This window comes from Mercenaria mercenaria, chromosome 1, assembly GCF_021730395.1.
Source record: "Mercenaria mercenaria strain notata chromosome 1, MADL_Memer_1, whole genome shotgun sequence".
Classification (NCBI taxonomy): Eukaryota; Metazoa; Mollusca; class Bivalvia; order Venerida; family Veneridae; genus Mercenaria; species Mercenaria mercenaria.
The window spans coordinates 45,732,778-45,758,690 of NC_069361.1; the positions used below are offsets into that span (position 1 = coordinate 45,732,778).

The 25,913-nt window shown below is 34.9% G+C and overlaps 2 protein-coding genes across 4 annotated transcripts in view; both read left to right on the plus strand.

Annotated features, from left to right (window-relative positions):
- Positions 1-102: 102 nt before the first annotated feature.
- On the plus strand, positions 103-7,585 carry LOC123540107 (F-box/LRR-repeat protein 7-like). The gene is made up of 2 exons (XM_045324906.2): positions 103-251; positions 5,268-7,585. Exon 2 carries the CDS (start codon positions 5,364-5,366, stop codon positions 7,275-7,277), a length of 1,914 nt encoding a protein of 637 aa, XP_045180841.2. The 5' UTR covers positions 103-251; positions 5,268-5,363; the 3' UTR covers positions 7,278-7,585.
- Positions 7,586-15,161: 7,576 nt separating this feature from the next.
- Positions 15,162-25,913, plus strand: part of LOC123540058 (uncharacterized) — a 49,401-nt gene continuing 38,649 nt past the window's right edge. Inside the window, exons 1-3 of one of the 3 annotated variants that reach the window (XM_045324851.2) lie at positions 15,162-15,253; positions 18,028-18,470; positions 19,800-19,811. In XM_045324851.2, coding sequence (XP_045180786.2) covers positions 18,068-18,470; positions 19,800-19,811 — 415 coding nt within the window. In that variant the 5' untranslated portion in view covers positions 15,162-15,253; positions 18,028-18,067. Of the gene's footprint in view, positions 15,254-17,349; positions 17,365-18,027; positions 18,471-19,799; positions 19,812-25,913 lie in introns of those variants that run through there. The other 2 variants (XM_045324859.2, XM_045324866.2) reach the window with 2 other exon arrangements.

Here is a 25,913-nt window from a genome sequence, read left to right on the forward strand (position 1 = left end):
TTATATATATAATTAACCTAAGATGAAACGGTTGCACTTTGATATGGATTAATTTTGTGAATGCTGTAAGATCAATCGGTTAACATGTAAAAACATCCTCGTACGGAATGCCCTATGTCTATTGTTTCACAAGATTGCAATGTTTACACTTTCTTTCTGGAAATCTCCTTGCCGCCAACTAAATATGTCTTCAGTTTCTATGGCAGTACATATTTCTGTGCTTTTGATCCAAAGTAATTAACGGGGCTAAGGTTAGTTTATAAAACTTTTTTTTCCACGATGTTAAACAGGTAAAAAAGTGCAGTTTTCACTGTTTCGCAACTTTTTTGTTAAAAAGTTGAAAAAAGTATTCTCCAAGGCCATAAAAGTTAAAAAACATCTAGGCTGCACCAAATAATTAGGGTAGGTCGGGATACCGGAAACAAATTTTTTAAACCTTGGCTATCCGCTTAGTTGAACCAACGAAGTATAAAATTTATTGGCAGTGGCTAGGATTAAGGTACCGTAATCCTAGCCTCCGGTTCTAGGATTACGGAAGTTCCGTATTTCTAGACAACCCTATGAGGATAGGCTAGGATTACGGAAGTCTTTCAAAGGCAGCAAATATATGATATGACATGCATAAATGATGTTGTAAACTTACTCGTTTCACTAAAAAAACAATTTTTTCATGCCTGGAGTTTTACTTCGTGTTATCTATCCGCCATGTTGGGTTTGTATAATCGCTAAACTAATTATTAATGGTGGCGCGCGGAAATATCGTTGTCATCCTACTTGGTATTATAAGTGAGCGTTCAGTTTTATAGGTTATATAGAAAGAAAAAGGTAAGGATTAAAATGAGAATTATCATTTTGTTTGCATACCTACAAGTGGTATGTTGGTGGTAAATTTACACCACAAACATTGGTATAAGGCCTTTATATAAATGTGTTTTGCTTGATACATGTATAGCCTACGTGTGGAAAGACTGGAATTATAAATTGACAATATTGAGAGGGTTTCTTTCTTGAAAATGTGCGGTCCTTAAAAGAACCCTTTTAGTCCTTAAAAGGACTGTTTAAAATGTAGCTAAACAGCGCAGGGCATCGGAGATACTTTCTGCGAAGTCTGGCTCTGTTGATCTTCTCAGATGAGTTTTGTCTCTTGGATCAATACTGGTGGTACTTATCAACTCGTCGCCGTGGTGCCAGACTTTATCTGGATGTAGTTTAAATAATATTTTGTTTAGACGTTTAGCCATTTTGTTGTAGCGACGATGATGACGATGAAACATGCTGCCAAAAGCAATGTGTTTGACTCCTTGACGTGTTTAACCTCGTCGTATATTGCGACAAGAGCGTACATGAGTTTATGGTTGCTCATATTCAACATGTCGTTTTCCCCTATCTGAATGAAGACAATGTCGAATTTGGACAAGTTACATCTACGTAGCAGCTGATGCAATCGCCTGGTGTCAAGACCTCCAGTACCGTGGGCTTCTCCGCTGAATGGCATATGCTGGTGAAGAGTGCGTTGGTTCCATCGCCTACAGAGTCTTCTGATGAAGCTGTGCCCAAAAATACCACAATATGGTTGATCTCCGTCACCCCAGTAGAAATTTTCTTGAAATAGTTTATTCATTTTGTGAAATGAAAGTAAGGTACAAGAGTGAACAAATCATTATATATAATGTTTGCAGTCAGCGACTTTAATTACTCATCTGTCAATTATCGGCAGTGACATGTAATTACATTTGGTCATTATGTTACAAATAAAATGTCAGACCTGGATTGATGCAAACATGTCAAGTTGACGTGTGACAAATGTCAAGTATGAAACTAAATTAAAGAGCGTTGTATGTAGATTCATCTGACCACTGAAATATTACAGTCCTTTACATACTTTGCCATTATAATTCAGGCATGATTCCACTTATTCTGATCAGAAGTAGTTTCTTAAAGGTGGATAATCAGATTTTGGCCATGTAACAGATTTGTTTGAAACTTTAGCATCTGATCATTTACACTCATTTATGTTCACTTAACACTTGATACAAAACTAACAATCGCTTATAATCGATCAATCAAAAAATCAAACAAGTTGTTGACAAAAATGCAAAGTTTGATCAGTTTGCGTCTGACATGGTGAAATTTCTTGATACTCACCGAACTGAAATAGATGGGAAATTGTGCCGCGTTACGGCAAAGATACCTGTAACTTCACTAGCCAGTGACACTTACAGTGAGTTCCGAAAGAATCTCACTCCCTATGCATACGATTTAATTGAGAAAGAGCTAAACAAACACCTGTCAACTCCAGTACAAGAAGGTAATACGAACATTACCGTAGTATCTTGTCCGTGTACGTTTCATAAACAGTTTCTGCTACCATGTAGACATATACTGACACTGCGACATAGTCAAGGTCTGCCTCTATATGCAGATGAACTTATACAATCCAGATGGACTCGCAGGTTATGTCTTGACGCCTTTGAAATAAACGTTAATACAACATGTGTCGAACAGGGTGTAATGCCACAGCGGGCACCAAAATCTCAGCAACAACGCTTTAGAGCAGCACATCACATTGCTCAACGATTAGCCTCCTGTGCAGCAGAAGAAACAGGATCTGCCTTTGATTTTCGAATGGAGCAATTGAATGCCATGTTGTTAGCCAAATACCATTCGAAGAAAAATCGGAAATTGAAAAGGCGCGGATTGTGTTGAAATGGTTCGTAGACGACGAAGTGTTATCGGCTTGTATACAATCTGGAAAAATAATCGCAATCAATGACATACAAACATGTGAAGACTCTGTAAATATGGCCGCAACTGAAACAGATTTAGAAATGACATACAAATACTTTAACAATGAAGCATTAAAACGCATGTTAGATATAGTGGAAGGTGCTAAGAAACGAAAATGGACATGTGCCATTTGCTGTGATCACCTCGATACGCGTTGTGTGGGTTGTGACATGTGTCTAGGATGGTTCCATTACCATTGCGCAGCCTTGACTTCAGCACCAAAATCAAAATTCTGGTTCTGTTTGAATTGTTAGTAGGACCTTGTGGCACTCTAAAAGTTGCCGGTCATAAACGATGAAGACCTTGTGGAACTCTAAAAGTTGCCGGTCATAAATGATGAAGACCTTGTGGCACTCTAAAAGTTGCCGGTCATAAACGATGAAGACCTTGTGGCACTCTAAAAGTTGCCGGTCATAAACGTTCAGGATCATGTGGCACTCTGAAAGTTGCCGGTCACTATGCTAATACATGTATTTGTTATTCTGTTAGTAAATATGTACACTTGTTCATTTAGCTTGTGAATTTTTAAGGGCCTTGTTTCAAAAACTGTCTGTACTATTTATTTACTATAGTTTGTACTTGGGATGCAAAGAATGATCGACACAATTTTACATGAAATCCTGGTTTAAATATTTAATGTTTTCTTCCGTCTGCATTTCATTTGCTCTTTCTTACTAAGCACTAAATGTCGGTCATTCTATGTACTAATGTTTTAACATTTGACAACAGTTTGCGTCTTTCACACTATCACAATTGTTAAAAAAACTGCAGTCAAATGTTTAAGAAAATAAAAAAAGAAAGAAAAAAAAAATGAAGAAAAAAAAAAAAAAAAAAAAAAAGAGAATATAAAAAGAGAGAAGAAACAGTACAAAATGTAAGAAAAAAATGTATTGATAGCATACTATTAACAACAAAAAAAAAATCAGAAAAAGTATTTTTAAGTTTTAAGAATTATTAAGTTTTATGATGGAAATTAAAATATATTCTAAACTCAAAACAAAATCAAAACATGATGACAACGATATTTCCGCGCGCCCCCATTATAAATAATTTACAGATTATACAAACCCAAAATGGCGGATCGAAAACACAAAGTAAAACTCCAGGCATGAAAAAATCGTTTTTTAAGTGAAACGAGTAAGTTTACAACATCATTTATGCATGTCATATCATATATTTGCTGCCTTTGAAAGACTTCCGTAATCCTAGCCTATCCTCATAGGGTTGTCTAGAAATACGGAACTTCCGTAATCCTAGAACCGGAGGCTAGGATTACGGTACCGTAATCCTAGCCACTGCCAAATTTATTTTTATAGATCTTTGGAGTTTGGTTGAACTAATCCGACACATACAATTTGCTTTATATTGTGACGGTCAAACTGTAATGGTAGCTGCAAATATCAGAAATTAAAAAGCAAACAACAGTAGATCTAGGTAGGTCGGAAAAATTTTGGATTTTTTTTAGACTTTACAGAAATTATTTTCATGTCAAAAAATGAATATAAATAGGCAGTGGCTATGATTACGGTACCGTAATTCTAGCCTCCGATTCTAGGATTACGGAAGTTCCGTATTCCTAGACACAGCTATGAGGATAAGCTAGGATTACGGAAGTACTTAAGAGGCATCAAATGTATGTTAGGACATGCATAAATGTTATTGTAAACTTACTTATTTCACTAAAAATATCGTGTTTATTTTTTCATGCCTGCCCTATTATTTCGTGCTATTGATCAGCCATTTCGGGTTAGTATAATCTTAAAGAACAGGCGAAATCAACATCCGTATATTATATATTATTATATATATTCTTAATAATAGCTCAAAAATATTTTTTTAAATATTTATTCCTTAAAAGTTTATGATTTGATTTTGCCAGTCACTTTAGATTTCCTCGCATATAGAATCGGGCGAAATCAACACCCGTATTCATTTTCGTATTTCGTTTTCGCTATTTTAAGTGAAAAAAGTAAGTTTACAACATCATTTATGCATGTCTTAACACATATATTTGATGCCTCTTAAATACTTCCGTAATCCTAGCCTATGTACGTAGCCACTGTCATATAAATAAGGGGGTTATGCCTTTAGAGCATCAGTAAGTTGATTTCTAACATCACTGACCATGTTTAAAGCATAAAAAGTGAAATTATGCAAAAAAAATTTCTCCAAGCCATTTATAAAACCATTTATGGTCGGGCCAAAATGCATGTTTTACGCCTTACTATCTTTTAAAATAGGACAGATTTTATGAAATTTTTCATTCATTCTTTCTTTCACTGTATCTTTTCTATATCGTGAAACAGGCCTATGGTACGCTACGCATATTGCCAAACTAATATATTGTGATACAGTGAATTTTGATATATCGTTACACCCTTACTGTACTCCAGCCCAGACCCAACGCCTAATATGTGTTACTGTGTAATTGTTATTTTTGATTCCTGCTAGAATAATTAATAACATTTATATCTTTGCAGGTGTGAACACAGAGTTACCCATAGTTTGAAGACAGTGTTCTTTGCCAAACTGGCAAAATCTGCAGGCAGAAATTCAAAATTAGGTGCACAGAAATCATGGAAATGCTGCCTGACTTCACAATTTTAGACCTACCACCATGTGTGTTGCTTCACATATATAGTTTTTTGAATCCTGAAGATGTATTATCAATGCGAAAAATTTCTCAACTTTTGTATCACATAAGTTACAATGATTCATTATGGAAAACGTTAGATACCAGAAAGTGTGGTGATGACTTTGTTACTGATGGGTCCTTCTGCTCACTGCTCCATGACGTAGAAACCATTATTGAATGTCTGCATTTTGATATTCGTTTCTTTAGAGTACTTGAATATCTGTCTGAAGCAGATGATTTGTATTGTCCAAACTTGAGGGAGATTTACATCTACAATGACACGATGCGAGGTGAATTTGAGGATATCTATAGAAGTCTTGGCTTAGATGAAAAAATGATAAAACTATCACAAAAGTACAAGAAGTTAACGACACTGGTGTATGATAATCTGTTTATAAATACAGATGCAGTTTTTAGCAGCTTAGAAAAGTTTGAATGTTGGTGTTATAGTTCCACAGTTGATGGTCCAACACAACTGAAGAAATTTCTCAGAAAACATCCACAATTAAAACATCTTCGACTTCAACTAATTTATTGTAATGATGAAGATATTTTCTCATCATTATTCACAGATTTTCCAGGTTTGGTTACATTGGACGTGTGTGGAATCCTTAGTGAAGAACTGAACCCATGGTTACAACAAACATACCATCTTTCACATCTCCAGGAATTGAGCATAAATGACTTACCTGAAATTGAAGATGAGACCATCGAAATAATTGTGAAGAATGCTTCTGATTTGAGAACATTTAGAGTTTGGTATTGTCATAAGCTTACAGATATCACACTTAAATGTCTGGCAGAATACTGCCCTAAACTTGAGATTTTTGAAATTGGTGGGCATGACATAAATTACACAGATGCTGGTTTATTATCGGTTGCCATAAACTGCACTAAGTTGAAAGAAGTAAAGATGACCCCAAGTTTGAATTCTAATGACTTGACCTTCCGATCATTCGTTTTAAATTGTCCAGCATTGAGTTCATTCAAAATTGAAGGAGCCAGCACTTTGACTGACAGCACAGTTCTGGCTATGATAGAGAGATGTTCAAACATGCAGAGACTTGATTTTAGTTCTTGTAGAAATCTGACAGCTATTTCGATATCTTCAGTGCTCAGGTATTACAAACATTTGGACTTTCTGAGAATTGCCAATAACAAAGCACTTACCACCTTTACATTAGTTGAGCCAAAGTCTGATGAAGGGGCCAAGAAAAAGAAGCTAGATAAATCTGAAGAGAACAGTAATGTGAATTGGAATGTATGCATTGAAGAAACAAATGAACATAGCAGAAATGAATCTAGTGATGAGCAAGGCAAAGAATCCAAAGAACAAGTAGAGAATACCACAGATCAAGAAGAGAAAGTAAAAGAAAAGGGAGAGGAAACAAAAGATTATGGAGAGAAAACCAGAGCAATCATGCCAGTGACACAGACAATTAAGAAAACCTCTCAGTCAGTTGAGAGGTGGTCTGCTCTGAAAACTTTGGATATGTCAGGTTGTGTAGCAATTACAGATAACTGTCTCTACAGCATTGTTTGCTACTGTTCAAACTTACGAGAACTAAACCTTTCTGGATGTAAGAATTTGACAGATACTACAGTTAGTGAGCTTGTTAAAAGATGCAAGTTTCTTAAAACTTTGAAGATTTCTGCAGAGGAAGACACTATTTGCATCGAAGATGAATCAGAACTTACAGATGGCTGTTTAGTTGATATAGCTATGTATGGTAACAATATAGAGGTTCTAGAAATGAAAAATTGCAATAACTTTACATCACAAGGTATTTATGAATTTCCTTGCCATTTCTTATGCTGTAATGCCAATAATGGCATTCCCCGGCATATAATGTAGTTGGTACAAGCACATGGACTTTCAATTCAAATTGGGCAATATAGTCTAATAAGGGATTACATGCTGAATTTATTTGGCATCCAATTCGTAATTAAACACAGATCCAGACATTTGCCTTTACTTGCTTATGTTTCAAAGTTCCACCGAAATAAAAATAACAGAAACTACTGGATTTATGAACATTGACACAAGTTGTTTCGATTTGGTTGACATTAAGCAGTATGACAGAACTTGAGTGTAATTTTGAAGGAGTACACCTTTGCATTTTATATTAAAGAGTTTGAAAATGAATAAATGTTATTATCTATTAGTATGTGTAAATGACAAGATACTGTAAATTAGGACATATTTGTGATGTTTTAATTCTCACGTCTTGTAATGGCCGTTAAGTATGCCCATCAGAAATTACAGAGTGTTTTCCTTTTTCAAGGTGTCTGGACTAATTGGCATCAGAATTTGTGAAACATTGTTTAAAGTTACTGTACATTAATTCCTGTCACTTTCAATGTTGTAGGGACTGATTATTTGAAGAGTTCTGTATGTTCCGTATTTATTGATGAACCTGCACATAGCTGTCGAAATAGCCATCTGTTTTTTGTTCAGACAATACATTTTGTAACTTTGACATGTACCCATGGAGCAATCTTGTTTATTTTAGGCATGAATGTGTACCTCAATGAGATAGAGTGTCATGCCCAAACCACAGGCTCCTATCTCAAAGATCAAGGTCACACTTGATGGTCAAAGGTCATGTCAGATTTTGTCCTGGCTGTAACTTTGACATGCATAAAGAAATCTTGTATATATTTGGCATAACTGTTACCCTTTATGAGACAGTGTTGCACACAAACCCCAGGTTCCTATCTCAATGGTCAAGATCACAATTAGGGGTCAAAGATCATTTTAGAGCTTGTCTAGGCTATAACCTTGATTAACTACTCTTATTATATGCCCATTTTAAAAAAATGGGTGTATAATACGATGGTGTGTTGGTCAATCTGTCTGTTCATCTGTAAATCATAATTCTTGTCCAGAGCATAACTTTATAACCATTAAAGGTATTGACTTCGAACTTGGCATAAAGCTTTTGAACCGGCTCTGTAGGTCAAAGGTCAATTCATAAATTGAGCTACAAGGTCAAAACTGTCCATCATATTTTGTGTTTGGAGCATGACTATAATCATTATCATATAAGGTGTTGACTTCAAACTTAGCATGTATAGGTAGGTGGGAATGAGATGATGTGCAGAGGATGAGCATATAAATGGAATCTGTAGGTTCAAGGCTCAAAGGTCAAATTTGTCTGTCATATTTTTTGTCTGGAGCATGACTAATTAACAATCAAGGTATTAACTTTAAACTTGAGATGTAGGTAGGTGGCAATGAATGCGGGTAGATCAAATATTAAGGTTACAGCAAGATCAAATCTGCCCATCATTTTTTGTGTAAAAAGTACTTAAGGCATTAACTTGAAGCATGGAATTCTCCCCAAAAAAGCATCATTTCTTTCAATATAGTTTCTTAACCTTTTGTATCCTCTCACCATTTCCGCACACACACATACGCCGCTTCCCCCCATCCCCCACTGCCAAATTGTTTGCTACCCCCCCCCCCCGTACTTTTTAGCTCGAATAAATCGAAGAATAAGTAGAGCTATCCTACTCACCACGGCGTCGGCGTCACACCTTGGTTAAGTTTTACGTACCAGTCCACTTTTTGACAAAGTCTTTTGAGATAAAGCTTTGAAACTTTCAGCACTTGTTTACCATCACCATGTCCACATGTAGGCAAGAGTACATAACTCTATCAAAGATTTTGGCTGAATTATGGCCCCTCTTAACATAGAAATCTTGGTTAAGTTTTTCGTACCAGTTCACATTTTGTGTAAAGTGTTTGACATATGGCTTTGAAACTTTTATCACTTGTTTATTATAACAGTCTCTATCTGTAGGCAAGAGTACATAACTCTGTCAACTATTTTGACTGAATTATGGCACTTTTTGGACTTGGAAATCGGTACAATTTGTGTACAAGTCCATGTTTTGTCAGAACTATTCTACATGTGGCTTTGAAAGTTTGAACAATTGTTCATCATCATGAGTACATAACTCTGTCACTATTTTGGCTGAATTATGACCCTTTTTTGACTTGGAAATTGGTTCAGCTTTTGTACAAGTCCATGTTTTGTCAAAACTATTTGACATATGGTTTTAAAACTTTGAACACTTCTTTATCATCATGATTTCAATCTGTAGGCAAGAGTACATTACTCTAGCTATGAGTATATAACTCTATCAAGGATTTTGGCTGAATTATAGCCCCTTTTAACTTAGAAATCTTGGTTAAATTTTTCGTACCAGTTCACATTTTGTGTAAAGTGTTTGACATATGGCTTTAAAACTTTTATCACTTGTTTATTATAACAGTCTCTATCTGTAGGCAAGAGTACATAACTCTTATCAACTATTTTGGCTGAATTATGGCCCTTTTTGGACTTGGAAATTGGTTCAGTTTTCATACAAGTCAACGTTTTGTCAAAGCTATTTGACATGTGACTTTTAACACTTGTTTATCACCATGATTCCCATCTGTAGGCAAGAGTACAGAACTCTGTCAACTGTTTTGGCTAAATTATGACCCTTTCTTGGACTTGTAAATCAGTGAAGTTTTTCGTACCAATCTATATAATGCCTAACCTGCTTGTCATATGGCTTTGAAACTTTGAACCACTTGTTTACCTTCATAGTCTACTTACCTAGGACAAGGACTTATGGTCGGTTATGGCCCTTTTCTGAACATAGAAATTAGTTAGGTTTCGCATAACATTCAATGTTTTGTCTATCAACTGTTTGATATATGGCTTTGACACTTTGAACACTTGCTTACCAACATGGTCACACATTGCATTATAGTGCAAAACTTATCCAAATTCACAAATGCAGGTACATTGTTTGTCTTATCTGTTCCTTTCCCTTTGTCTGAAAATCTCCGGTTATATTTTGACCCTATACTTCTATCAATGCTTCGAATAGTCGAGCACACTGTCAACAGACAGCTCTTGTTTGAAGAAAAAAGAGGGTAACATAGAAACAGCTGCATCCTTGTGTTCATCACACTTCACAACTCTGCCATCCATGAAGGGATTTTAAAATGTTCCCCATAATGAGACAACATGTCATGCGCAAGACACAGACCCTTAGCTCCAAGGTCAAGGTCACACTTAAGAGGTAAAATGTTAACAGAGGAGTCTCTTTCGTGTCTGGTCCAAAAGTCTGCCATTCATTAAGGGATTTTAAAATTACATGGTACAAAATGTTTCCTATAATCAGCTGATGTGTCAAGCGCAAGAACGAGACCCCTAGTGCCAAGGTAAATGTCACATTTACAAGTCAAAGGTTAACATGGTCTATTGTCCTGTCAGTCCATAATGAGTATTGTATTATGTGCAAGACCCAGACCACTGGCTCCAAGGTCAATGTCACCTTTGGAGAACATTTTGGTATTTTTTTGTCTGGCCTGTAACTTTTTGTGCATTGGTGTATATTCAAATGACTTGGCTTAAATATTCACCATTACAAGACACTGTGTCATGTGCTAAAGATCATCTTTTTTTTTTTTTTTTTTTTTGATTTAACGTCGCACCGACACATGATAGGTCATATGGCGACTTTCCAGCTTTAATGGTGGAGGAAGACCCCAGGTGCCCCTCTGTGCATTATTTCATCACATGCGGGCACCTGGGTAGAACCACCGACCTTCCGTAAGCCAGCTGGATGGCTTCCTCACATGAAGAATTCAACGCCCCGAGTGAGGCTCGAACCCACATCAAAGTCACAGGCACCCAAGTTAATCTTTCCTTTTATTTGTACATGAAATTACCTCTTTTTTTATATGATTAAGTACAATACATATTTTATTCGCTCCTTCAAAGGAGAGGTATATTGTTTTGCAGATGTCGGTTGGTATGTCAGTCGGCCCACAGACCAATCAGTTTGTAGATGATTACTCAAGAAAGCTTTGACCTAAGTTCATGAAAGTTGATTATAAGGGAGGTTGGTCATGAGCAGATGACCCCTACTGATTTTGGGATCAGTAGGTCAAAGGTCAAGACTACAGTAACCCAGAACAGTTAAATGGTTTACGGATGATAACTCAAGAACCATTGGACCTGTCTAGAGGATACAACTGTGGCCCAATCTTCATGGAGCTTGACCAGACAGTTAGCCTTAGTTAAATCTCAGACGGGTTTGATACTGGGTACCGTATTCTGGGGCCAAAAACTAGGTGACTTGGTAGAAAAATACCAGTAGGAAAATCTTGTTAGCACTGAGCCTAAAGGCCACATTTCTATCTGAAATTCATAAAACTTTGTGAGAATGTTTTTCTTCATGACTTTTAAACTGGGTCATCTGAGGTCAAAAAGTAGTTCACTACCTATATATGTCTACCGGTAGTCATAGAAAAATATTGTTTACACTCCATAAGCCAATTTTCTACCAGATGTAAATGGAACCTGGTCAGAATGTTTGTCTTAATGAATAATTTGGAAATCGGGCCATCTGGGAGTAAAAACTAAGGTGATCAATGCAGGGCCACCATGTCCCCTTTTTTGCTCAACTTTTTGAAGAAAATGTAGAGCTATGCACTCACCCCGGCATCGGTTAAAGTTTTTGATAAGTCAAATATCTCTGTTACTATCAGAGCTATTGACTTGAAACTTTTAAACAGTTATTTACTATCACAGTCTTCACCAGGAGAAACAATCCCTTTAACTCTGAATTGAATTTTGACATATTTATGCCCCTTTTAAACATAGAATTTTTTGGTTTTAAAAAGTTTTTGATGAAGTCAAATACCTCTGTTACTATCAAAGCTTTTGACTTGAAACTTGAAATAGTTATTGACTATCACAGTCTACACCATGAGAAACAATCCCTATAACTCTGATTTGAATTTTGACAGATTTATGCCCTTTTTTAACTAAGAATTTTTTGGTTAAAGTTTTTGATGTAGTCAAATATCTCTGTTACTATCAAAGCTTTTGACTTGAAACTTGAAATGGTTATTTACTATCACAGTCTACACCAGGAGAAACAATCCCCATAACTCTGATTGAATTTTGACAGATTTATGCCCCGTTTTAACTAAGAATGTTTTGGTTAAAGTTTTTGATAAAGTCAAATATCTGTTACTATCAAAGCTTTTGACTTAAAACTTGAAATAGTTATTTGCTATCACAGTCTACACCAGGAGAAACAATCCCCATAACTCTGATTTGAATTTTGACTGAGTTATGCCCCTTTTTAACTTAGAATTTTTCGGTTAAAGTTTTATATAACGTTCAATATCTCTGTAACTATCAAAGCTTTTGACTTGAAATAGTTATTTGCTATCACAGTCTACACCAGGAGAAACAATCCCCATAACATTGGTTTGAATTTTGACAGATTTTTGCCCCTTTTTAACTAAGAATTTTTTGGTTAAAGTTTTTGATAAAGTCAAATATCTCTGTTCCTATCAAAGCTTTTGACTTAAAACTTGAAATAGTTATTTGCTATCACAGTCTACACCATAAGAAACAATCCCCATAACTCTGATTAGAATTTTGACAGATTTATGCCCCTTTTACTGGCAAAGATCTAATTCAGAGTCAAGCACTGAGAAAAGTCGAGCGTGCTGTCTTACGGACAGCTTTGTTTAACCAGGTCAAGAGCAGTTACTCTGTTCATACCACAATGATATTCACAAATTTTCACCGAAGCAGCTAGGAGTCAATACAGTCACTTACTTCCACATATTCATCATGACATCATTTTACTCTCTTATATGAGTGGTGTTTGCAATTTATTAACAGAAGATGTGCAATATGGAACTTTCATTTATGTTGGTTCAAATTTTAGATGGAATCTGAGACAGCCAGGTATGTTTATTTTTGTATTTTCAACTATCTGTCTTTTTTTACAGTATTATAAATTTAGAGTCATTCTTGATAATTTTTGAAGGAAATGGAGTTTCTGAACAGCACACAGATGATAAATCTCAGTTTTAAAAAAGGAAACTTTACTATATAATGACATTAATTTTGGACTTGAAAAAAAACAATGTTCGGAGTTCAACAGTGCCTATTGTAAACCAAAACTAATTATTGATTTTTTGCATTAATATATTTCAATTATGATCATAAGAATGACCAGTCTCTGATTGTAGCAATACCTCTGGTCAATTTACAGTTGGTGCTCTAAAGCAACCAATGAGATGGTAAAGTTTTGAGATGTCTTAATATCTTTGGGAAGAATGTGGCTGCTATATTCTTTGTTACAAAAATAAAATAAAAAAGAATCTTGGATTACCTCCCTTCATGACTTATGTTTTATATGTTCATGTGCAGAAAGTGCTTTTCTAAATGTGTAAAAATTGTGCTAGTTCTCTTCTTGGACAACTGTTTAACCTTTAGCATGCTAGGTAAATTGTCGTCTGCTGGAAATGTCGTCTGCTAAAATTGTTAAGTTCATTCAATTTGCTCCAAAATTGGAAGAAATATTGTCAGAGTAGCAAACAGCTTGGAACCTGATGAGACGCCGATTTAATCGGCGTCTGATCTGGTTCCAAGCTGTTTGCAAAGGCTGTTAAATTCGCCTGCAGCAGGCTAAGGGTTAAATTGTTCCAGACTTGAGACTGAAAACCTACTACAGTCGACATTGTATTAAGAGACCACCCAAGGGACTGCTAAGAAGTGGTCTCTTAATGGAATGGTCTCTTAATGAATTCCAGTCTGATGAAAAGGAAAGTTTTTTAAACTGTTAATGTAACTGTATTTATTGTGAACATACATGTATGGTTTCAAAATCTGTTTTAACATCGTGAACACTTTTCCAAGTCCACAAACCGTGAAAATTATGGCTGGATTGTTTGTCAATTTGACTGATACAAAGATTAATTGCATTCAGTCACGTGCAAAACGTACTCGCTAAATACACAGATGAAGAAATGTCCAGTAGAAATTTGGTACCCGGTCGCTTAATAGATACTTTTGTCGAAGATTTTACCTGTCGGGACTACATGGGACTAATGTGGGCGCTAGTCGTTTAATGGGATGAATTTATATACTGAAAACATTCGGGAGGGATTTTGACTGGTCGTTTAATATAAAAATCACTTAATAGAGGTGGTCGCAAGTACGATGTCGACTGTAGTAGGTATGGAACTTTGACACTGTTACCTTGGGCCTTGAACCTTTCCAGTGTAATTTAGTGTTTTCATTTAAATTACTATTCTGTTTTTTATATGAAAGGTGAGTCACAGTACAATTAGTAAAATTGAATTTTCATATTCTTTTTACAGCTGATCGGATTAGAAAATGATGGTGGTGTTTGACTTATTGTTGCCAGGGGCGATTATTAGTAACCTTGATGGTATGGTATGGTATGGTTGATCTGTCATCTGGTCGTCAGGTAATTATTTTATGCATTCAGGGGACACTGACCAAGTCAGAAAGCATCTGTTTACTCTGAACGAATTAAGCGGGCAACTATTTGTAAACTGTCGCAAAGTTGATGTATGAATGAGAAATGAGTACGAATTTGCTGTTTTGTTTTATAGCGTTTCTGGAATATAATTGATAGTTTGTGTTTAATTCATGTACATTATTTATTGTAGCAAAGACGTTTTTTAAACAGTGAAACTGAACCAAATTTTGTGGAAGTACCGGGGTATATCAAGCGAAAAGACTTCCAAAAATTGTGGAAATAAGTGGGATTTAAATAATTGTACTTTTAAAGTTGTATTTATTCCAATTACAGTATCATACTTTTGGTTACAGTTGGTTAATTTAGTGTCATTTATATTCTTTACTTGTGTGTAAACAGTGCTATTTTTACATTAATATTTGTTTCAATCATTAGATGACCTTTTGAAATGGAATAGTATGAGTATGGATTAAAGAAGAAAGAAATGCAAGTACTAGGAAACTGAAGCAGGTAAATATAGTTTAAACTGAGGGGCTTGCCTCTTGGTAACCATCAAAATTTCAAATAAATAAAAAAATGCTATAGTATAGCAACATAAAAAAAATCATAAATTATTATCATTTCAGTTAATATTTTGTTAGTATGATCATGATGATGTGAAGGAAATTTCTTCTAATTTGCGTTAAATTTCAATGCATGACTAGCATTAGTGAGACTGATTTTGTGTTTGTTATAAATAATTACTGGCGATAACTTGATAAATCACTTTGTTTTTCCTTTTTATATACAATTACCAAAAAGAAAGCACTTTCTGTATTTCTTAAAAAAATGCCTTAGATCTTGAGGTGTTTCCCTTGAAGGAAATGTGAAAGTTGCATCAAACATTTTCCAAAAAGACACACACCAGATGACTGTGCTTACATTATGTTCCTATAAGATATAGTGGGAGTATTTCTCGCATAAAACATGTTATCTGCTTGTACAAATTAATGGTGCAATAATTTTTACCAAATACATTATGTCACTTTGATCTTGTTTCTTTACCTTCCATTGAAAAACAGTTCCTTTAGCCCTTTCAAACAACTCGCTATATCCTTTTTGGACTAACAGATTCACCTGTACAAGTTTAATGTATGAAAATTGAAGTACTTAACTTCTTTTTTTTTATTAATTTCTTTAACATCTTGTTACCCTGAGGCATTTCGTATTTTGACAAATGGTTGTCAATTTAAAATGATACAATCAGCTTGTTCACTGTTAACCCTTAGCCTGCTGGCGGCAGATGATTCTGCCTTTGCGACCAGTGCAGACCAAGATCAGCCTGCACATCCGTGCAGTCTGATCATGGTCTGCACTGTTCGCTATTCAGTCAGTAAATTTTCAGTGAAAACCCCTTTGAGTAATAAGTGGTACTGTCCAAATTGAAAGATGGACCAGTCCATTATAGAAATATAGCAGGGTAAGGGTTAATATAGGATTGTTTTTAGTTTTGTGATCTTTTACCAGCGTGATTAACCACGTAAACAGTTAAATGGCCATGCCTCCGTATGGTATCTAAAACAGGAAGGTCTTAAGAAAAATCAAAGATTGTAAGTCAGTAATATTTAACCCTTATCATGCTGAACACAATGGATTCTGCCTTTGCGACCAGTGCAGATCATGATCAGTCTGCACATCCATGCAGTATGATCATGACCTGCACTGTTCGCCATTCATTCAGTATCTGGAAAGCACCCCTTTTAACAGTTAATGGTACTGTCCAAAATGAAAGATGGACAAGTTCATTATAGAAATTTAGCAGGGTAAGAGTTAAGTTCATGTTTTATGAGACTAATATGAAGGGAAGTTGCACTGTTTTACATCGGTCACAATTTTACTGTGTGATTCATGCGGTAGACAGCATTTCCACATAATTAACTGAATTGTAAAATTACTTCCATTCTTGATTTGCAATTAGAAAAAAAAAGAAGTTTTGTTTTAGTTTTTTAAATCTGAAGGCATAACCAGTTGAATGTAACAACCACTCTGGTCCATGCACAGACAATACAGTTCCATTTACATCATAAATTTAGTTTAAACCTATTTATTTTACATTGTTTGTTGAGAAGTTTCTCCTTCACTCTTCATTACTGGAAAACTGACCAATGCTTCCTCATTTGAAGGGATTATCAAGACCATAAACAAATTCCACTCATACCTGTGACCTCTGGCATGGGAGTCCAAAGCTCTACCTGCACCAGTTTTTTACTGATATACCCTGATTAACCTTAAGTAGTGAACTTACTTGATTTTACACATACATCATAATAAATGATACAATTCATGACCATTTTGACATAATTGGTGAATTGACCTTTGCCTCTGTCATCAGTTTGACAAACTGAGCTATATATGCTGTAACATGTCTGTCTGCCAACAGCTCTCCATGAATGAAAACCAAAAATATGATATGGGAAGTGTTGAAAGCAAACAAAAAAGAGAAAAATCCCCAAAACTTTGTAACTTTTACTTTCGCAAATGCAATGCATATGTCTATATTTATTACAGTTTTGCTAATTGTTGTTTCAAATCTTTTTAATGTATATTGTGGTTTCATGTGCTGATGAGAAAGCATTATACAGGTACATTTGCATTATTCAGTTTGTGATGTTGACGTTTACAACAAAGGAACTTAATACATCCTGGATTATTTTATTGTCTTTGTTCAGAATTGACATTGTTTGTTTTAATTTCAAGTGTTTTGAATTGGGAATATTTGATATTGTGATTTGTTTTATGTATTTACTTAATTTGTTTGCGGCATAATTATATATGAGGCGGAGCTCATTTGGAGAATGGCTCTTTTCAAGGGGAGCCCACAGAAAGAACTTTTTAAAAGCTTTAAAAGTAATGCAGCTCAATTACAGCTGTAAGCAACAAGCCTTGAGCTCTAAAACAGGCTGCTTACAGCTGGCTTGTGGTGCAGTTATCTCAAGACACAGTTCAATTTAGGCAGAGCTCTAATCAGTTAGAGCTCATTTAAACATATCTCACTTTTAAATGGAAGATTGTGCTTAAAGCAAAGCTCACTTGAGACAGCCTTCATTCCAGTTAAGCTTATTAAGTTAAAATCGGGATAACTTGGGTTTGTAAAGACAGGCCAAAACTCTTATTCTGAAAACTAAAGTTTTCACTATTCCCAAGGTTTCTGTACATCTTAGAATATATCATATCTATCTTTATATTGATTGTAAGCTAGATATTTGTGAAATATGTTTTAAAATTGTAATTTTGAATCTTTACAGATGGAATAAAACTGGTTATTAACTGAAGTAAAGTTGAGACATGTCAAAAGAAAAGACGGAATCTGTGAGTTCGGATCGGTATGACTCGTTACGTATGGACAATCTGGCATACATGAATGTGCCAGAACAGGAATATCTGAACCCAATACATTCAGGGCCAAAGGGGACACCATCTGGGTCAACAGGGGCTCAGTCAGGGACAGGGGTAACACCTAAAGGATCTGGTGCAGAGAGAGAACCTAGAGCCCTACCGGATACTCCACCACCTCCAAAGAGAGACCTAAGTTTATCGGGGAAATCAAGTGAAGACAGTGGCCCCAGTTTACACAAGAATTCCAACAGCTCAAGATACCCTAGAATGGGCAATGGATTCACAAGTTTGGAAAGAAATCAAGGAAAAGAAAAAGTTTTACTTAAACAAAAGAACTCAGCTTTTGATTCAGGTTTGTGTTTTTTTTACTTATTACATTGCTGTTAAGTGAAAATTAATTTTCATCTGTTGGATGGTTTTTAGCTAGACTATTTGAAATTTTTCAAGCAGTACTGAGAGACCCTGCATCTATGTCACAAAAAGTGTTTAATGTGAGCAGATTTGTCAGAAACTACCTGACTGAATAACCATTGCAATTAAGTCTTCATTATCATGTAATAGGTGATCTCAGGTAGCAGGTTTCATAACTGTCTTACATTCTGTCAAAACTATGCCCTTGTTTCAAGTTAGAAATTTTCTGAAAGTTTTACTTGCAATTATGCTTCTCAGAAACTACTAGACGAGATCTACTGAAACTACGTACAGGCCTTTTAGGTCATTAGTTGATCTCACATGGCACTTTTTGTAACTATAGCTTACATTTTTTTGCGAAATTGTTATAGTATACCCTTTTTCCAACCTCGAAATTTTTGTGGATGTTTTGCATTTAAATTTCTAAAGAACTATTGCACTGAACATGTACTTCTTCCAACAGCTCTTGCTCTTGTCTTTAATACTTCTGCATTAACTAGTTTAGATAGCTATCTACAGTTTTTTTTCTAATGAATATATTGATATCATCTTGGGAAGAACTGGTAATTTTTCTATTCCTTTTTGCAACTAAAAATGCACACTTCTTGAGGCTAATTAAACTGATTTTCGTTTTTTCCTTAAGTTTTTAACTAAATTAACATAACACTAGAAAAAATGAAAAAAAAATTTTTTTTAATATTAAGTTCATAATGTTAAGATAGCTTCACCCTGAGACTGTAGATCAAACACTACTGGAAACACTAGTATTTTTTACTCTGTAGAGATGGATTTACTGAAAATTTTGTCTAATGGGGAAAGAAAATATTAATTTGTATTTGTAGGCAGATTTGGTGTCATTGACAGAGGTTGTAAAGAACAAATTTAAAACTGATTATGTCATTTGTTTCTTTGTTTTTTGTTGGGTTTATAGTTGCACCGACATAATTTAAGTCACATGACAACTTTTCCAGCTTTTGTTAGTGGAGGAAGATCCCAGGTGCCCCTTCAGGCATGGATGGGCACCGGGGTAGAACCACCAACCTTCTGATGGCTTCCTCATGTGGATTGTACACCCCAACCTACATTAATGAAGTGCAAGTGATTCAAACCCAAAGGTTATTTGTAATTCCTTGCTTGGCACAGGGAATTGTAGCTTTTTTTTCTAGACTCATGACACATTAGAGTAGAAAATCTAGAAGTTGGTAAATGAAGAAAATATTAGAATACTGGTATGTTAGAATTATCAGCATCCTTTACTTGTTTATTTCAGAAGTGACATTAAGTAAGTTATCTCCCTTATACCATTGCCTTGCTTGGGACATATATTTGAATATATAACTGCTTTATCAGTGTGCATTTTTGAATATCATAGATGTAAGAACATTTTTAATATATATGTAACTACGCATTGCAGCTATTTTCATACAGCATGACTTGTGTTGAATTCATTTTTCTGCATTACATATAAGTATTACTATTAAAGGTGACTTGTTATAAGTTTGAATGTTATGACATATTTCAAACTTTCACTGTAATGGAAAAAATGTACAGTTAGGAGTGTTGGTTTAATAAAAAGTAAATCTGGCCTAAGTGAATTTTTAATTGATTAAAGAGCCTGCAGCATATTGTAACAGTTTTCATGACTTGGCGTTGGGATTATAGGGTGCAGAACACAAGATTTGACAGGTATGACACTGCTATTTAGATAAATCATGATTGATTGACAGCTTCAGCAAAAGGTCATTAACCAATGATCAGCTTTCATCTTAAGGTTACCACTGTATGTCATACCAGATTCATGTATGAGTAAAAATGTCATGTATCAATGAAATTCTTGTAGCATTTTTGCGGGGGGAAAATCAACTTCTTGATCATGCAATGCCTTTGATTTTGAAGTAGTTAAGAATTTTGCCAGTGATACATTTCTTTATCTAGCCTCCTACAAGTTTCTTGCATTTCTATTGGTCAATAGATGTCACGTGGAGACAGGATATATTCCATATCCTGCTAGTACAATTCAGATATGAATTTTGATTTAAAAAAATGGCTGCCGCTTTGTTAATTTACAAAATATTAGATTATAGTATGTAAGTAAAGGGTAGTCGGCAAGATAAAATCGTTACACAGCTTGTCGGTGACAGGATACGGGATATACGCTGTCTTGAAAATTCATATCAGGCTTGAGCTTCGCTCTTGCCTGAATTGGATTTCCTCAACAGCGTATATCCCATATCCAGTCACCAACAAGCAGTGTAACTAATAATACCTAGATGCTAAATATTTATAGAGATTATTATCTCAGCAGGTACTCGGACAATTCAATCCGAGGAAACCTTTTTCAACATTATGCCTTTATATTAGTGTTAAATTTAGAAGCTATTGACTTGTTTTACTTCAGAAATTACTGGTACTCTAGCAGTCACTATAGTCTTGAGTTTGGAGAAAATTAAGGTCAGACAGATAATGGCATATCTGTAAGATTTGCTCAGGGTTATTTCCTTCACAAATAAAGTAGATAGAAAAAAAGTGAAAATTTAATTCATTTTTATATTAATCAGTAATTTAATCCTTTTACCATAGTTTATACCAGAATTTCCTGCATCAGCACCATACAATGTAGTCATAGCTTCTATTCCATCTAAACAGCTGATCGCATGTACTGACATGCTGCCGTTTGACTGAGGCCCGATAGGGATAGCCAAATTCAGAGCTCTGTGTATAGATCTGCATACAATGTATTACACTATTACTTGAAAGTAACTTTTTAGGTGTTGACTAATTTTCATTATAATACAATGTAAAAAAAAATAATTTCCTATTGATGATAATGTATAGTGTTCTTTATTGCAGAATTTGTAAAAAGGACCATATATTGTAAAACTAGCATGATGCCCTTGCTTTGAGATTGTAATCTTGTGATGTGCAAGCTAGAATACAGTAGAACACCATTCATGTGTGGGGTCTCGTGCATGAACACCATCCACATGTGGGGTCTCGTGCATTGATTGCTCAATCACCCTGTCTGCAACAATTTAAGTGATCCCCAAGCATTTTCCATATATTTTCTCTGTATGGGTCGCTCAAAACCTTGCATAATTTGAGCATTTTCCTAATTCCCGTGTGACATTGAACAATTGGTGTTTAACTGTATAATATTATACCAGCTTCCATATATAAGGGAAAATGTTTTAGCTGTAATATGCATGTTTTTATGATATTTGTAACAATGCATTTACAAAATTTAATAATTATGTAATATTTTAATATTTTTCTGTATTCTGTATGTGGTGTTATACTATGTAGATCCGTTCTGATGTTATACTGGTAAGTGGTAACCCTTATTCGTACTGTGCAGTTTAGTAAAAGTCACTTAGGTTCAACATAAAGCGCAACAGCGCTCACTGAGAGATGATGGCTTGGGCACCGCGCAGTCTGGTCAGGATCCATGCTGTTCGCTAATGGTTTCTACCATTGCAATAGGCTTTGAAAGCAAACAGCATGGATCCAGACCAGACTGCATGGATGTGCAGGCTGGTCTGGATCCATGCTGGTCGCAAACGCACTATGTTGGTTTTCCCATGGCGTGGCTCAATTAGTGTTTCAAATCTAGTTTATTTCGTAGATCAATGGTTTGGCTGTCTGACAACAGATACATCTGTGATATTTAAAATTTTATGTTGGTTATGATTAACATTTACATAGTGAAAGAAAAGGATTTTCTTTTTCAACCCATACAAACCCTGAAATCTATTTTCGTCTCCGTATGATGTGAATGCATTCATGAGCAAAGAAAAGTCATATTATATAAAGATATTTTGAATTGACAGTAATGTTTAAAGATGAAAATGATAAAATATTATTTTGAAATATATGTAATAAACAAGTGAACCATAATATCTTAGTAGGTGAAGGCAAACATGCTAATTTATGTTTTAGAGTGTTGACAGATTTAACGAGGATGCATCTTGTCTGTTGCTGCATACCTGATGTGTTCGAAGCATGATCAGTGCATTACCTTACATTGCAAATAAAAAATAATAATTTCTGGTTTAATTTGAATATTTGAATATTTAATTTGCCAGAAAATGTATAGATAGTCAAAGTTAAATATATATTTTATTGAAAAACTTATGTTCAATAAATGGGGCCTCCATGGCCGAGTGGTTAAGGTCACTGACTTCAAATCAACTGCCCCTCACCGATATGGGTTTGAGCCTCACTCGGGGCGTTGAATACTTCATATGAGGAAGCCATCCAGCTGGCTTACGGAAGGCCGGTGGTTCTACCCAGGTGCCGGCTCGTGATAATGCACTGACGGGCACCTGGGGTCTTCCTCCACCATTGAAAGCTGGAAAGTCGTCATATGACTGAATTGTGTCGATGCAAAATTAAATTCAACAAAATAAATAAATAAGTTCAATAAATACATCCGCTGGGTAATACAAGTTTGCATGATTCCAGTGACTATTGTCAGAATCAGCTGTCAATTTTCTTACAGTACATTAGTTTATACCACACATATCAAAATATGCGTTTGTTTGTTTGTTTGTTTGTTTTGGGTTTAACGCCGTTTTTCAACAGTATTTCAGCCGCATCATACAAATATGCGAAATTGAAGCGTCCATATATATTACAGTAATATGTCATGTTGAATGACAGGTTTGGTGTTCTTAGGGATGTTAAAGGTGTTACTGTACCAGTAAATGTCAATAGTTAATTTGGCCTATGTCAGACCTCTTTTGATCTTGAACACCAACCAAGGATTTGATGTAAAAGGGGAAGTTTAATGTTATCAAACTGTTTCATGTAAGAATTATAATGATGAAAATTTCAGTCACTGTTCTCATACTTTAAGTTACAGTAATATACTTTATGTTACAGTAAAGTGGCAAGTTCCTTTGATTATATTTTTGTGCTCTAAATTTATTAATAGAAAATGTATAATATGAAAGTCCACATATTAAGCAGATGTTTAATGTACAACTGTACAGATTCTACGCATATTAATTTTCTGAAAGTCACTTCAGTATACACTGGTAACTTTGCTGTCAATTGCAGACCATTTGGTTACTGGTCTGTTGCAGTACTAAATAGTTATGAGTGTGAGTAGGGGTTTGTCAGACCCTGTCACTTTTTGCATTATTTCCCCTACATTCCCGTAAATAGGGTTCCTTGTCTTTATTGGGTTTTGATTAAAAAAAAGAAGGGCTAAAATGTTATCATTTAACTGAAAAAAAACAACAGTTTTTTATGTGGATATGAATTAGTTTATGCATTTTTATGGACTTTGCAATTTAATATGTTTAAGAATTGAGATTTGTTTTCTTTTCCTATCCCCAACATATACTAGTAATGTAACTGATTGTTTTGTATGTTCATTTGTCTGCTGAAACACTTTGTGTCCTAGATATAACTTTTAAGTGTCAGGTTTACTATTTTACACAATTCTATTCCAGTAAAGGGAAACTACTCTTGCTAAGCTGGCTAAGCTAGAAACTAAGATTGCTGTTTTTTTGGCCTGTATTATGGGTTTTGCATTATACATTCGTATTTATGGTATTAATTGTACTTCTTTTGATTCAAATATGCCATTAGTAAGATTACTAAAATCACAGTGTACGAATATCTTACAGGTCATCTTGGTTATGATGATTTAATATTGACCTGTATCAGGTGTACCATTCTACCGAAATGTGTGTTTCTTAATCTGTTTGGTTGTTTAATTTCAATTATTGAACTTTTAAAAAAAATGATACATTTGTAAACTGCTTTACACTGCAGATGATATCTCTTCAATGGTTTCCATGTAGGGTTGAATATCTTTCATCAAGGGAACACCAGATGAATTTAATATATTTAAAATGTATGTCTGGGGTTCATGTCTTGCATGTTAAACAAACAAAATTTTTTTCTACTAGTATATTTAATGTTTTTCTGAATTGACAGTTTTAACCAAACCTTGCATTTTAGGTTATTTTTCACACAAAAATATATTTGATATTTTTCCATGTGAAATTATGAGGTTTATTTCAGTCTGAATTCTATTTCAGTAATTCGCTGAAAATCATGTAATAATGAAACACAGGAATTGAGCTGACATGCTTTGAAAAATTACTATTTTGACACCAATATGTCAGATAAAATAATTAACAGGAAACCTATATTTTGTCAGTGACAATACCAAATTGAAGATATTACAATGCAATTAAATTTGAATTAATTAATGATTACTTTAATGATCACACATATTGTTTAAAAAACTTGCCAACAAATATTAATCAAGGTTCGTTTGTCACAGCTTTTTAAGCTCTGATTATTTTTATGATTTTACATATAAGTTATGTCACACCAATGATTCTTTTGACACTGTTCACCGTATTCATTTAAGCATCGCTTTTTATAAAGCGTTACAACTTAACTGAATTTAGCCTATTGGTTGCATGCATAAATAAGGATATACCAGACCATTTTGGATCCTAAAACGTAGACTTTATGTGCATGTTACCTTGACGTGAGAAAAGTTTGTAATGACATTGTTGGTTTTGTTGTTGTGGTGGGACAAAATCTGAATGTATACATTGTTAGCGATGGAGGATATAAATGAGAAAAAGAATGCTATTAATGCTTACCTAACTATGGATCATTCACAAGGTATAAATATTTAAACTTTTTATTTTATTTTTTTGATTGATAAATAATATATAAACTGTTGAATTAAAGTATATAAGTTTAATTCTCAGCAAAAAGTACTGGTACTCTTGTTTGTACATTGGTACATACAAGAATGTAAGAAGAAGTCCTGCATATTGTGTGATGCTAGCTGATACATATTCAGTTTTCACAATTATGTCTCCACCCACCCCCCACCCCCACCCTCTCTTGGGAGAGACATATTGTTTTTGCCCTGTCCATCCATCCTTCCGTCTCTCACACCTCATTTCCAATCAATAACTGGAGAACCATTTGACCTAGAACCTTCAAACTTCATAGGATGGCAGGGCTTATGGAGTAGACGACCCCTATTGTTTTTGGGGTCACTCCATCAATGGTCAGGGTCACAGGGGCCTGAACATGGAAAACCATTTCCAATCAATAACTTGAGAACCACTTGACACAGAATGTTGAAACTTCATAGGATGATTGGACATGCAGAGTAGATGACTCCTATTGATTTTGGCGTCACTCTGTTAAAGGTCAAGGTCACAGGGGCCTGAACATGGAAAACCATTTCTGATCAATAACTTGAGAACCACTTGACCCAGAATGTTGAAACTTCATTTGATGATTGGACATGCAGAGTAGATGACCCCTATTGATTTTGGGATCACTTTATTAAAGGTCAAGGTCACAGCAGACAGAACATAGAAATTTGTTATTGGTCAGT